Source organism: Polistes fuscatus, unplaced genomic scaffold (assembly GCF_010416935.1).
Source record: "Polistes fuscatus isolate 324 unplaced genomic scaffold, CU_Pfus_HIC Scaffold23, whole genome shotgun sequence".
In the NCBI taxonomy this organism is placed as follows: domain Eukaryota; kingdom Metazoa; phylum Arthropoda; class Insecta; order Hymenoptera; family Vespidae; genus Polistes; species Polistes fuscatus.
This window is the reverse complement of record NW_025113100.1, coordinates 2,258,356-2,272,136: the sequence shown is the minus strand read 5'-3', so window position 1 is coordinate 2,272,136 and position 13,781 is coordinate 2,258,356. Positions and strand designations below refer to the sequence as shown.

The following is a 13,781-nucleotide window of genomic DNA, read 5'->3' as shown; positions in this document are numbered from 1 at the left end:
TTATTGAGGAAATAATGAGAATTTTAGAAAAAGAAAAAGAAAAAGAAAAAAAAAAAGGAAAAAAACCAAATATTTTCTTAAAAACAGCAAATATTTTCATAAAATCCTCTATAATATATGCCAGATTAATACAGAGTAATTAATGAATACATACTGTTATATATAACGTAAAAATACATTTGCTTAGAAATATATAATTTTTGAATGACGAACACTTTACACTTACACCGCAATATTTACAAAAATCTAGTCGACATTTAATGGTACCATTCATAATTTAAAAATACAAATAAAAAGCATAAATAAAATGGAAATTAATTTTGTATTTTAAACTTACGATATGGTAAAAATGTACAATGCATATATTAACAAAATACAATAAGGCATAATTATTTGAAATAATTATTTAAAATTGTATATATTTATTTGTTCAATAAATTTTCGTGATCGCGATAAAATATGAAATAATTGATTAATTATATTTTTACGTTAGCACCGAATTTTTCGTCTTCTTTGCAAGTTGTGCTGAATTTTCAATCTTAATCAAAGCTAATTTAAACTGTTGGAAAAAGATGGATATATCGTTTATAAGTTGCATCAACGATTTTGGTCTAAAGATACTGATATTCTGTAAATTGAGATGTTCGTTAATCGTTTTTAAGGATGGTAATTTTTCGGTCGAAATATGCGGATAAAATGACCATACGGTATAATAGTTAAATAATAAAGAATTGTTTTGAGAATATTCAGCGAATTCTCCTACAGCGCTATAAGGCAACGTGTAATATAATCTATAAGGTATTCTTTTAAATCTAAATTTTTCTTCACATTCTTGCAATTTTTTCGTTATACTATTATAAACTTCGGTTAGATTCTTCGAACCCTGTTCGTAAAGATAAAAATCTTTGGTCAAGCGGTACTTATGATTGCCGGTGCTAACATATGTCTTATGTGTATTTCTTAAATGTAATAATGCCGTTGGTATGGGATATATGTATGATGTATATAAATGTACGTTAGTAAGGTGAGGTTTAGCTTTCAATTCGGCACTCATATGCGACGTTAAAGATAAAACTCCACCTTGATGAAGGAAACCATAAAATAAGCATAACACGATGTTACTGCAATACCAAATAATTTGCAGCTTTGTAAGCTTGAGTGTTTTATTATCTGGCTTATATTTAGTTGGATTATTTTGTTTAATATGCGAGACAGTATCAACTCCAGGCACGTGGCTTAATTTTGGAGCATATAAGAAAACCAATGGTAATATCACAGGTATTATAAAACGAGGTTCTTGATGAGGAAAGCAAGATAATAATGCTACAGGAACAATAAATGATATTGTCATTAAACTAACTATACTTTGTATCCGTGGTAATTCCAGCCATTTTCCTTTCAAACCGCTGCAAGCAATTAAAATACATTAACCTGCATGCTATTTTCGACACAATTATTAATAATTTAATTATTATTAAATTAATATTTTGATAGAAAAGCGATGATTATAATATAGTTTGCATTTAAATATTCACCTGAATGACATCCTTGCAAATGTAATCAATCCAATAATTCCAAGTACATTGTATAACAGAGGTATATTTAATAGGAAATGTAAAAATCGTGGATGTAAACCATGATTTTCTAAATTTTTAGGATTGGAATTATATTTTAAGAAATTAAGCGGCGTTACTACAAAATTGTTCAAACTAATGTCAAAATTTCCTATTTCTCCCATCGTTAAATAACCAAAGTAAAAACTATCGACTAGGATAAAGAAAATAGCGGTGGGTATTCCACAAATGATAAAAGTAAATATTCTAATGTGAAAATGAAGTAAACCGATACTCCTAGAACCAAGACCTCTTTGCAGCCAGAAAAAAATAGGAGGAAATGCAAACGCAACGAACGTTGGTCTATTAAATATACCGATAACAGTAATGGTAGCTATCTTAAGGCAATGATTTAAAGAATGCGAAGGCAATGATCCTAAAAGTTTATAGTATTTAACACGTTCCACACCATTTTTAGCTTGGTCGTATTTGTTAGAAAGATAATCGCTCTGTATAATGACCTAAAATGAGAAAAATTTGTTATTATTGTATCAATCTAATTAGATATTTGTCAGCAATTGTGATGGATTAATTCAATTAAATTTCCTAAATTTGTTGAAACGAAGTATTATACCTTTTCCGAATATACCATGCACTGCGAGGTATAGAACAACAGTAAGGAAGTCAATATTAATTCGATGGAATTTGAAAAGACACGCGTAGCATAAGTTAACATAACATAAGAACTTGCAAATGTAATCAATCTCACTTTATAGTTTTGACCGCACATACAACATATTTTGTAGAGGCAATAGTCGGATACGAAAGATAAAATACACATAAAAAGTCTTGGAAAGACGATAAGATAATACGGCGATATTAAAGATGTACCAAAGAGATTAAATCCATAGGGTGAAAGAAATTTTAAAAACGAATAAGAAGTGCCCACTAATATCTGCGGTATGAAAATCGTTCGAATGGGAAATGTTGTATTATATTCCCATGGTTTGTATATGTCTATATCGAAACGATCTCCTGTAATGGTAAATGTATCATCATATTTGTAATGAAAATTTGTGTTTGATAAATAATCTACTACAACAAAATGTCATTTACCTGATATAACTTCTATAGCTTGAAAGTATTCATCGGGATGTATATATCCAGTTTGCGGAACTAAAGTCAAAAGTATTCTAACGGCAGCTAATGCCCAATATAGTTTCATTTTTCTCTTTATAGGTGTAACAGGCTTATATTCGTCAATCGATCTGCGATATTCGGTTATATGGCGCATTATTGTTTAATAAAGAAATATTTAGGATTAAGATAAATATAATTTCCAAAATTATCATTCACAACCATCGAATGAGAAGATTGTACATATTCGGTTTGGCTCATATGCAGTAATCGAATGAGAACATGAAAATTAATTTTATATGTTAGTACATCTTTTTAATGACAACATCATTTTTAGTATCACTCAAATGATATTTTAATTTTAATTATATCGTAAAGGAATTAACATCACACTGCGATGAATTATTCATGAGAATTTCATAAAAGCCACGTTGTTTGTTTATTTCACCGTTAATACTGTCAGAAAAATGTCTGTGTTTACTTTTTGTAGTAACTGTCAGTACTGCCAAAATGACAGCATATTAAACATTAATCTATTAAAAATAGCATCTCTCATAGCCAAAATCTAGAACTCTAGATGATGTTAGATCAGATGAATTCAGATGTTAGATCACCATAAGTTGCTGTTCTTTTTTTTAAGAATATGTGTGAATTGTAAATGTATTTATAATCCGTTATTAAGATGCCGCTTAAATTGACTTTAGCAAGCTAGTGGTTATTTAAATATATATATGTATATATATGTGTGTCTTTTTATTATTATAGATCGACAAGGTAGATATCTACAATTACCAAGAGAGCATTTGAAAAATGTTTACTATTTACCGATAAGATGGAAATCTTTATTATCACTGATCGATAAAGCAGATATCTACAATTACCAAGAGAGCATTTGAAAAATGTTTACTATTTACCGATAGATTTTGACAAAGAAGATTGTTATAATTGAGGTTTGAAAGAAAATATTAATATTATCTATGAAAATAAAATAATAAATAACTTGAAAAAACATAATTAAATGTATTTTATAGAAAGGAGAAGCGGAAGATCGATCGACAAGGCGCGCTACCCTTAGCGTGAACCTCGATAGGTGAGTGGGTGGGGGGTGGAGGTTTAATCGACGGCGATCGTGGGGGTGGGTGGTGGCGGCGGCGGCGGCGTCGAGAGCTCCCTATGACGTCATTTCTCTGGACTGTGGAAACAACATCTCGAAAGGATGGAAGCTCGTCGAGAGGGACGCCGTGTTCCTCCTTTTTATTCTCGAGGACGCGATAACGGGCGTGTTAAGTGGTAACTGTGGAGGTTTGGTTGGACAAGCGGCAACGACACGATATAAAAAAAGGGACAAGATAGGGACGGCGACGGCGACGGCGACGGCGACGAGGATCAACGCGTTGTTCGTGGCAAGTGGCTATCGAAAAGAAGAAAAAAGAGTAAGAGAAAAAGAAAAAAAGTACAAAGTTGTATTCGTTAAATATCGATAATTGTCGCATTGTTGGTAGGTAGTAGTCCTCGAATAACTCGGGTAACAACCGGCGGCTTGACTCCGCCGTCGAGGGACAAGCAACAAGCGTTCTCGAGCGGCGCGCGAGACCGGGCATCGATTTAGCCGGGAAAACATGACACCGAGGAGAGACCAAAGGAGAGACCAACGTCGTCCATCCTCTGGACGTACGATAACGTGCGAAAAAGAGACGGCAATTGACGGCACAGGTAAATTTCTAAGGGGCTCCTAAATGAAGGGTTTTCCTAAAATTTGCAAATTTCATTCGCACGCAAGATCTTTCGCTTTCGCACGATACACACCCTCCCAAAAAGAACAATTTATATATGAAACGTTATATTTCCATCGAATTTTCTACCGAGCTACGTAGTATCGCTTTGAAATGTTTGCGCGATGAATGTAGACGCGACAACTTGTAGGGCTTACGCAAGAATACGAATTTGTGCATGCATATGCGTTGCAGTAGTTGTAATACTCGAAAGAACGCACCCACCCACCCACTCACCAAATTGCAAATTGCACGCTCGCGTAATCCACTTATCCCAGCACAGCCCGCTTATATCATACATGCCGCCAGCTCACCAGTTAATTACTATTAACAATATTATCGTTGCAAAAGATGTACATCGGAAAGCGAGGGACACGGCACGCCTGTAGATACCGATATGCCGGACTAGAGCGTGAGAGCGGATAGTGCGCTAGAGAGAAGAGTTCAAGTTCATTCTCTTGAATTAATAATAATCATAACTTGAAAAACTATTAAGAGAGAGAGAGAGAGAGAGAGAGAGAGAGCGTGAGCTAGACCATAGGCTAGCGTTGTTTGCTAGCGAAAGAGTGTAAGGGTCGGAGAGAAATTGTTGCGAATGTTAAGAGAAACGGCGGGTAGAGATCGAGAGAATGAGCCACGCTCAACAGCATGTGCTTGCGAGCGCCATAGTCCTCGCTCTGATAGTGGTCTTCGGTATCCACGTCTTCCTCTTTCCCATGTACACCTCCAGTCCGGCGCCCAGGCATACGAAGATCTCGTCGTACGAGCAAGCATTATGTCGAACCAATCTGAAGAACGTCAGAGTACCACCGGAATGGAGGAACCCTTGTCCGAAATATGGAATCGTCACGGCTGTTCAGGGTGGTCGACTCGGCAATCAAATTTGGGAGTATGCCTCGGTATGGGCCACTGCTAGGAGAACCGGCTTAGAACCGTTCATGCCTCGTTGCATACTCAAGACTCTCGAGGAACACTTCGAGAACCTCAGTATACCACCTTTAAGTTATATCGGAAGATGTACTCTTGACGTCGGCCAAGTGGTCAACTCTCTTGGTCAATGGAACAGCACCGAACAGAACATCATCATACCGAGGTATTTCATTATTTATTTATTCGATCATATTTACATTTCGATCATATAGTATGGATATATTTTACAAACGAATTAGGATCTGTGTACTTGGGTTAATATATGCGATATATAGGAGAGAATATTTGACAGGCACGCAGCATACTGGTCCCTGATTTTTGTCTGGTTGGACGACGTACGTCGAGAATTTACATTCAAAGCAAGTTTAAGAGCTTACGCTAATACGGTATTACGTGACGTGGCAGACAAATTCAATCTCTCCCAACCGACTTACGTAAGCGTACACGTTAGGAGGACCGATTACGTCGATTATCTCTGGCAAAAGCTTAAAGTCAGGCCGGCACCGATAAGTTATTACTTCGCAGCGATGGACTACTTCCTCGGGAAATACGATAACGTTGTATTCGTCGTTACCAGCGACAATATAGCCTGGTGCAAATACAATCTACGTAGCAAACGTCACAGAATAAGTTTCGTATCGGAAGCCGATGGTAGAGGACCCGGTAAGGATTTAGCTGTCTTGTCCGTATGCAATCACAGCATTATAGATTACGGCACCTACGGTTCCTTCGGAGCTATTTTAGCCGACGGCGAAACTGTCGTTTATAACGTGACCACGTACTTTTCCACCTTGATCGCTGAGGCCTTACCCAAGTGGAGGATTATGAGTTGAACCAAACCATAGGATAAGAGATTCCAAGAAAAGTAACCCCGAAATATCTAACGTTAACGAATAATCAGTCGTTAATCCATTTCGGTGAATCCAATTGCTCTCCTTGGCTAGGTAGATTGAAACGAAAGGATAGATTGATAGATAGATAGATGGATAGATGGATAGATTAGATAGATGGATAGATAGATGGATAGATAGATAGGTAGATAGATAGATGAAAGCAGGGAATGTGGGCTAAATTTCTAATAAGATATTCGAATAAAAAGCAACCTTTGTACGTACAAATCTGGATCTTAAGGTTAGTAAGTTGTGCGTGTGCGGGTGCGGGTGCGGGTGCGGGTGCGGGTGCGGGTGCGTGTCGTCTTACGTGTATTTCTTTACCTTTTCTTATTTTTCATAAACATTCCGAATTCGTTAATTCTTCTTCTTCTTCTTCTTCTTCCTCTTCCTCTTCAACTTGTTCGCCAATTTTCTTCCCCTTAAATAATGACGGTTATCGAATTTCATTCTAACGCGTCTGCAACATATACGATACGAGCCGTTATATTTTACAGAATGGTAGATCCGATTTTGCTACGGAAAATAAAATCAGAACAAATTGGCGTAGAAAATTGACGTTCCAATGGAGAAATAATATCGAAGAAAATGATATTTTTCAACAAATCTGCATTTGTATACATTTAATTCTGTTTTTACGCGGCAAATACGTTCCATAGAAAAAGATTGCAAATCTATTCGAACAATTTGATTTGTACATATTTTCATAAGACACTTTTTGCGACTTCGAATCGATTATTTTCCTATTGAAAAAATAAAATGAAAAAATAATAAAAAATCTGAATGAAAGACTGATCGTCGCACAAACGTTCAAATAAATCGTTAAAAATAAGAAAAAGGAAAAGAAAGAAAAAGTCTTAAGATTAATAAAGACGAACGCGAGTAGCTTGTGACGCGATTCTTTTGTTTTCTTTTTTTCTAAACTTGAAACAAAATAAAAGATAAAAAAGATTCTTACGCAAAATTAAATAGAAACGTTTGTTCTTAGAGAGTTAAAATACGGATAGAAGAGAAAAACGATAAAAAATATTTAGCGAAAGATGAAATACAAAAAGTATCGAATCGAATATTGCCAACAAAATAAAACAATCCAAATCCTCATAAAAACAGAATTAAAGTATATAGAATCGATCTTGTAATAGAAAAGACAAAACGAATTTTTTTTTTTTTGATCGATATCATTTTTTGAAACAATATATATGGCTCATATTCGTTTATATTATATATAAATTAATATATACAGGGTGTCCTAAAAGTTTGGCCTATATTTCATGAACCTATCGAGGAGACAATATACTTGGGTGGCATGAAAAGTTTTAAACCGAACATAGAAACAATGTTTTTCGGTCAAAGTAACTTTTATTTTAAAAGAAAAAAAAAAAAAAGACAAAATAAAAGTTATCTGTCAAGGACTGAAAACTTTTCACAAGCCACCCTTTTATAAACATATTCACTCATAATTATCCTTTAATAGATTTAAACGCAACGCAACTTTCTTTTGCAAATAATTTAACCGGAGATTGGAGTTTTTTGGTACTCGACGACGAAGCTTCTTAAAAATGGTTCAAACCTTTTCAAACACTCTGTCTATACGTTTGTATGTAGTTTCCTTTATCTTCTCCTTTCGAAAGGAAAAAACAAAACAATTCCGATGAATCGTTGACAATTAGATTAAAACGATATTTCTGCTTCCCGTATCTCTTTTCATTAACTGTTGTCCGTACAATACGCGTTTACCTTGATAAAAATAATAATAATAGGTAAGGTCGTTATTAGTCAAACCAAAAAAGCAAAATATTGATATTGGAGACAAGGAAGTTTAGGAGTCGTCTCTACGAGAAAATAAAATAAGCGAAAATAAAATAGCGAATTAGGATCGAGCATCGTTTTTGAGAGTACAACGTCCGTTTGTACGACATAATCGTGTCGACCATTGCTGACATGCAGACACGCATACAGAACAACAATTCAATATAAACATAGAAAAAAAACAACAATTACAAAAAAAGAAACCAAAAAATGGATTACAATGAAACAATGGACCAGTAATAATCTAAAATTTAACGAAGACAAAATAAAATAAGAGTAGGGACAAAAAGAGAGGAGGGAGGGACAGAGAGAGAATTAATAAATTAATTAATTGACAAAACAGAGATGATTATTTTTTCTACTACCATAACCGAACAAAAAAAAAGATGCCACGCTGATTAAAATAATAATAATATTAATTAAAAAGTAATTGTTACGTGATACATACCCTTGTGTACACCTGGGTATGTATTAATGTACGAAAAAGAAAAAGTCGAATAATATTGAACAAATAAAAAGAATAAAATACAAAATAAGCTCGAAGAGTTTATCATTTCCAAACGAACTCTACATTGATAATCGTGTACGAACGAACGAACGAACGAACGAACGAACAAGTAATAATAATTAATAATAAGAATAAATATATAATAATAATAATAATATTAATAATATAATAATAATGATAATAATAATGATAACGACAAAAAAGAAGAATTAACAAAATTGAACGAGCCAATCTCAAAATCATGATGACAATTTTTCTATGTGAAACATTTCAAAATTCATTTTTTCTATTTTCCATGCATTCACAATTGACGTCTAAAAAATGTTTTGTGTATATCTAAATAGTGTTTAGAAAAAGAAAATATAAAAAAAGAAATTAAAACCAATTTGATGTATGCATTATCCGACAAAAAGTGACGGGAATGTAAGAGAGAGAAAGAGAAAGGATAGGTATATATAGATAGATAGAATAGATATATACATAGAGAGAGAGAGAGAGAGAGAGAGAGAGAGAGAGAGAGAATGAAAAGAAAATCATTGCATAAAAAACGATGTATTTCGCGTCTACGACTTTTTATGATGTACAATGATTTTATCTGTGATTCTATTTCTTATTGTGCCAAAATTCTTAATATACATTCATACAAACATACAGATATATTAAATACATAAGCAAATATACAGAGTTTTTCACAATATGTGAGCATAACTTCGTAGGCTTTTTTTATTACACGTACCATTACACGATTTTTGTATTTTTGTATAAGTATATTCTTCGGCTTTCAAATGTCTTATCTTGGATCTTCTCCCTCATTTCAAAATACCAGATATCGTTTGAATTTACAGACAACATGTCAATAAAGTTGTATGAATTTTACTGGAAAACGAAAATAGGGAATACAATTCGTATTGGGGCATGTAATTGTGTGAATATTTTTTGTTCTAATTTTGATATACTGAAATCAGCTCGGAAGTAATGTACACGTATTGTGAAACAGCTTGTATTTTATACACACATATATAAACATACGCTCTTGGTAAAAGCGTCGATCAGTCGCATACACACAGACATATATATTATATATACACATGCATACATGAGCATATATATATATTACGAAATTATATCTATACAAGATAGTGTATAATATTTACAACAACAACAAAATATGTAAAACAAAAATTACAAAATATTTCTTCACTTAATACGTAAGATAAGATTAAATGCTTACAAATCAATGTGTTATGTGATAATAAATGAATGAGTGGAAGGGTGAGAAAGAGAAAAAAAAGTAGTATTTTAAATGTCGATATATAATAAGTGTTTCAAATTTAATAACCATGTGACCTGATGTATTTGACTTATATTTTATAATACTAGGTTATTAAATGTTTCTCTGCATGTATATGTACTGTATAAAATGATAATCGTTGTATACAACAAAGTAGACCATCCCAAATTGTATGGAAAAAAAAATGAACAAAAATAATACATCGTACTGTCCCTCTCTATCTTAAAAAAAAAAAAATTAAGAGACCTTTCAAAAAGTATAGAAAATTTTGTAGCATACATACTATATCTATATATATATATTATACACACACACACAAACACACACACGGTGTTTTCATATTATTATAATTTAAGTAAGTGACATGAAAGTAATGGTAAGACTATACAACTTACAGTCATCAGTGTAATCTACTTTGTATATTCTCTGTGATAACATTTGTCTAACTTAATAAAAATAGCGATGATGCTTATGATGATGGTGAAGATGGTAAAGAGAAGATGAAAAAAAGAAGGGAAGAAAAAAAGAAAAAGAACAAAAGAAAGATATGTATATCTGCCCCTTCGCGAACTTATTTATTGTACAAAATACAGATATACCTTGTGTCAAAAAAAGATAAACTATATATATGTAAAAGAAGGAAAATGTATTCACAGGTGTTTCCAGTTTGCATCAATAATTCAGACCAAGTACTTTTAATAAAACGTATTTATTGAGTTGACAAATAATAATTAAATATTAATTTAATGACAAATTGTGACATCTGATCCGCTTATCTATTCGTCCGATCTATACGATTTTTTATTAATTTGCATAAAGTCTAGATAAAATACATACAGATATAATAATGATTATGATAATTATGATGATGATTACTAGAAAAGATCATTAAACACATTTGTCACAATTGATAGATCAAAGAAAGGAATAATAAGTCAACAAGTAAACAATTATCCCATCGATCTGACATTTTCATTTCTTTTAATTTACACAATAGTTCTTTTAGCTTCTTTATCCAACATTTTTCCTCTTATTTTTTGTTTGTTTTTTGCTAGATACATAAAAAGAAAAATTACAAATGTACATGTAAATGATGACCAGTAAGATCTTCGTATCTTCTTTACTTACACACAAACACACACACACACACGCGCGCGCGCGCATTGCATGTAAGAAGAAGATAAAGAATAAAAACAGAGATTTAGAGATATATCGATTCATTTAACTAGTTCTCTCGTGTGTGTATTTGTACATCTATCGATCCGTCGTAACGTAACTCGCCGCAACATGTCCCGACCCTGTCCACGTATTAACCATTTTGGCCCTTAACGGTTGAAATGCAATTTCGGATTTCGGTATTCCATACTCTTGCAATTTACTTTCGTATACCGATAATAAATCGTCGTGTGCTTTACAAGCTTTAGCTAATTCATACTGGAGATCTTGTATCGCTGTATTTTTTCTATTCAACGTGTCCTGTTAAATTTGGAAAAGTAAGATTACAAAAATATAGTAATAAACATTGTTTTCTTAGGCAATAATTTTAAATTTAATAATCAATTCAAGTGTAATTCAAAAATCATGCGTAATTGTATGCATTACCTCCAATTTTGTATTTACATTAACGACGGCTGTGGGATCTATATTAGCAGCAGCCAAAACTTCGCTAATTTGTACTTCGCGTTGTTCCAACAATTCCGATAAATTTTCTAATTTTTTTTCTAATAGTACATTTTTTAGACCAGTCTTTTGTTGCAATTCCAATATAGCTGATACGAATCTAGAATAAAGCTCGTCTCTTTCCGATTGACACTAGAAATTATTATTTTCTTTAGATAAGATCGAAGATAAGAAAATATTAATACAAATGTTTGCGTTAAACGTTGTGTACTTTGTCGAAACGTAATTCCAATACTTCGTTCTCCCATTTTAAATTGTCGTAATCCTTGATAACCAATGACAGTCTTCTTTTTGTGTGCTAAAATAATATTAATAAAGCCCGTGTTTAAGAATACCACCATCGGTAATCCCTAATAAAAAGTAATCCCTGCTTGGGAAAAATGGAAAAAGAAAAAAGAAAAAAGAGAAGCAATTGAACTTTTGGGCGGTTGGACACACATCCCAGGACTTATATTTACTTACGGATAAGCATTGCTTATCTTTCTCATAATTAACCAGTTGTCGCGTATAGTCGGCTACTTTTTCTCGCAAAGTATTTAATTCCGTGGAATATTGTTTATTTTCCATCGTTAATTCGCGTACTTGTTTCTTCATTCTATCCTCGTTGTTTTTCATTACTTCCATTTGTTCCTCCATGAAAAATGAACAATTGTAAATCCACATTTATTTTGTCTTTTTTTTTTCTAACGATTTTGTAATATATACATGTGTGTACCTTCATACTTTGAATAAGCGACAAGTTATTCAGAGTAATATCATTGTAATAAGTTTTCATCTCCGTAAATGCACTTTCATGATTTTTAATCAAAGTTAAAATGTGCAAATTTTTTCTTTCCTCTATTTCGGTAATTTCCATTTGATGTTTCGACATCAACGATTCGTATTGACTCGTTAATTTCTGCTCGTATTTTTGTTCCAATTCTATCGCTTCTGATTCAAATTTTTTTGTCATGTCACTTATTTCTTCAGCATGGTGCTGTTAAAATGGAAACAATTCATATTCGCAACAATCAATTCGATGTAATATTTTCCAATATAAAATAATTACATGTAATTAGGAAAAAACTTATATATTAAAGATATATTATAATTTATACGTGGTATAAATTGAAAAAATAAAACACACTCGTGTCATGATCATTATCTTACAAGTTTCAATTCATGAATTTCATTCAAACGAGTCATTTCCAGTTCCTTCTGTGCTTTCTTTAATTCCTTTTTATCTCTAATGAGCTCGTTCTCTTGAGATACGTGATCATCTTGCGCCATTTTAAGAGCAACTAAATGGTCCGCCTTTGTTTCGGACAAATTAGTTTGGTGTTCGTACATCAAGTGCTTTACTTTTTGTTTGTACAATTTCATTTCTGCTTCGTGCTTTTCCTGAAGTTCTTCCTTTTCTCGTTCTTTGTTCCTAAACAAATAAATAATTATATACTTCGCTATTGTGTACAATTTGCTAGAATGCAATAATTGTTTGCAAGCTATTTACAAACAAAAAAATAATAAAATATAAAATAAATTTTTTCTTTTTAATGTGTTTTTTTTTTTTTCTTCTTCTATCGTTTATTAATATGAAAATGTTAGTAGTACAAATTAGGTAGCGGGTAGATACTCAACTATGAACCCGATAGTTGACAGATCTACTTCAGGGACGCGCCCCTGCCTACGCGAGCCTTGGTTTATCTCCCAAAACCATACGGGGGAAACCATTGTCCTATCCCTGACTCTCCTTTCAAACCCACAAATTCTCCTTTCTTAATATCCTAGAATTTTATACTCGCCAACGGGCTAAAGAAGAAGAAGAAGAAGAAGTAGTATAAATACAAATTTCGTATACCTTACAATGGCGCGTGCTTCATCCAATTGATGCCTCGAAATTTCCCAAAAAGTACGTAATTTGTCTCTTTCTAATTGAAAAAAATTTCTTTCCTCCCTCTCGCGTTCCAATTCTTCCAAAATCTTATGAGAATAGATCTCGAGCTGTTCTCTGTTCATTTTTGTCGTGTCCACTCCGTCAACGGTATCTACTGATTTACCCTTAGCTTTCTTTGGTCCCTGTTTTCAAAAATATTTTACAAATTTTACAAACATTCAACAAAAATTCAACAAAAATTATTTTTAACAACATCAATAATTTATATATAAATATTGATCTTCACCATTTTTCTTTATTCTTTTTCAACTTCGCCAATAAAACTACCTCTTTTGAAA

General features: G+C 32.8%; 3 protein-coding genes across 3 annotated transcripts; 1 reads left to right on the top strand and 2 right to left on the bottom strand.

The window, feature by feature from the left end:
• Positions 1-93: 93 nt before the first annotated feature.
• Positions 94-3,423, bottom strand: LOC122518203 (GPI mannosyltransferase 4). Its single transcript, XM_043636970.1, has 4 exons — positions 2,670-3,423; positions 2,188-2,588; positions 1,536-2,074; positions 94-1,406 (listed from the first exon to the last, which is right to left on the bottom strand). Exons 1-4 carry the CDS (start codon positions 2,845-2,847, stop codon positions 485-487), a joined length of 2,040 nt encoding a protein of 679 aa, XP_043492905.1. The 5' UTR covers positions 2,848-3,423; the 3' UTR covers positions 94-484.
• Positions 3,424-3,821: 398 nt separating this feature from the next.
• LOC122518204 (galactoside 2-alpha-L-fucosyltransferase Sec1-like) lies at positions 3,822-8,380 on the top strand. The gene is made up of 4 exons (XM_043636971.1): positions 3,822-4,123; positions 4,193-4,403; positions 4,814-5,555; positions 5,685-8,380. The coding sequence occupies exons 3-4, from the start codon at positions 5,092-5,094 to the stop codon at positions 6,223-6,225; spliced, it is 1,005 nt and encodes a 334-aa protein (XP_043492906.1). The 5' UTR covers positions 3,822-4,123; positions 4,193-4,403; positions 4,814-5,091; the 3' UTR covers positions 6,226-8,380.
• A 2,463-nt stretch (positions 8,381-10,843) lies between these two features.
• Positions 10,844-13,626, bottom strand: LOC122518201 (dynein regulatory complex subunit 4). Its single transcript, XM_043636963.1, has 7 exons — positions 13,408-13,626; positions 12,720-12,981; positions 12,286-12,546; positions 12,033-12,200; positions 11,782-11,868; positions 11,493-11,702; positions 10,844-11,366 (listed from the first exon to the last, which is right to left on the bottom strand). The coding sequence occupies exons 1-7, from the start codon at positions 13,563-13,565 to the stop codon at positions 11,145-11,147; spliced, it is 1,368 nt and encodes a 455-aa protein (XP_043492898.1). The 5' UTR covers positions 13,566-13,626; the 3' UTR covers positions 10,844-11,144.
• Positions 13,627-13,781: the final 155 nt, after the last annotated feature.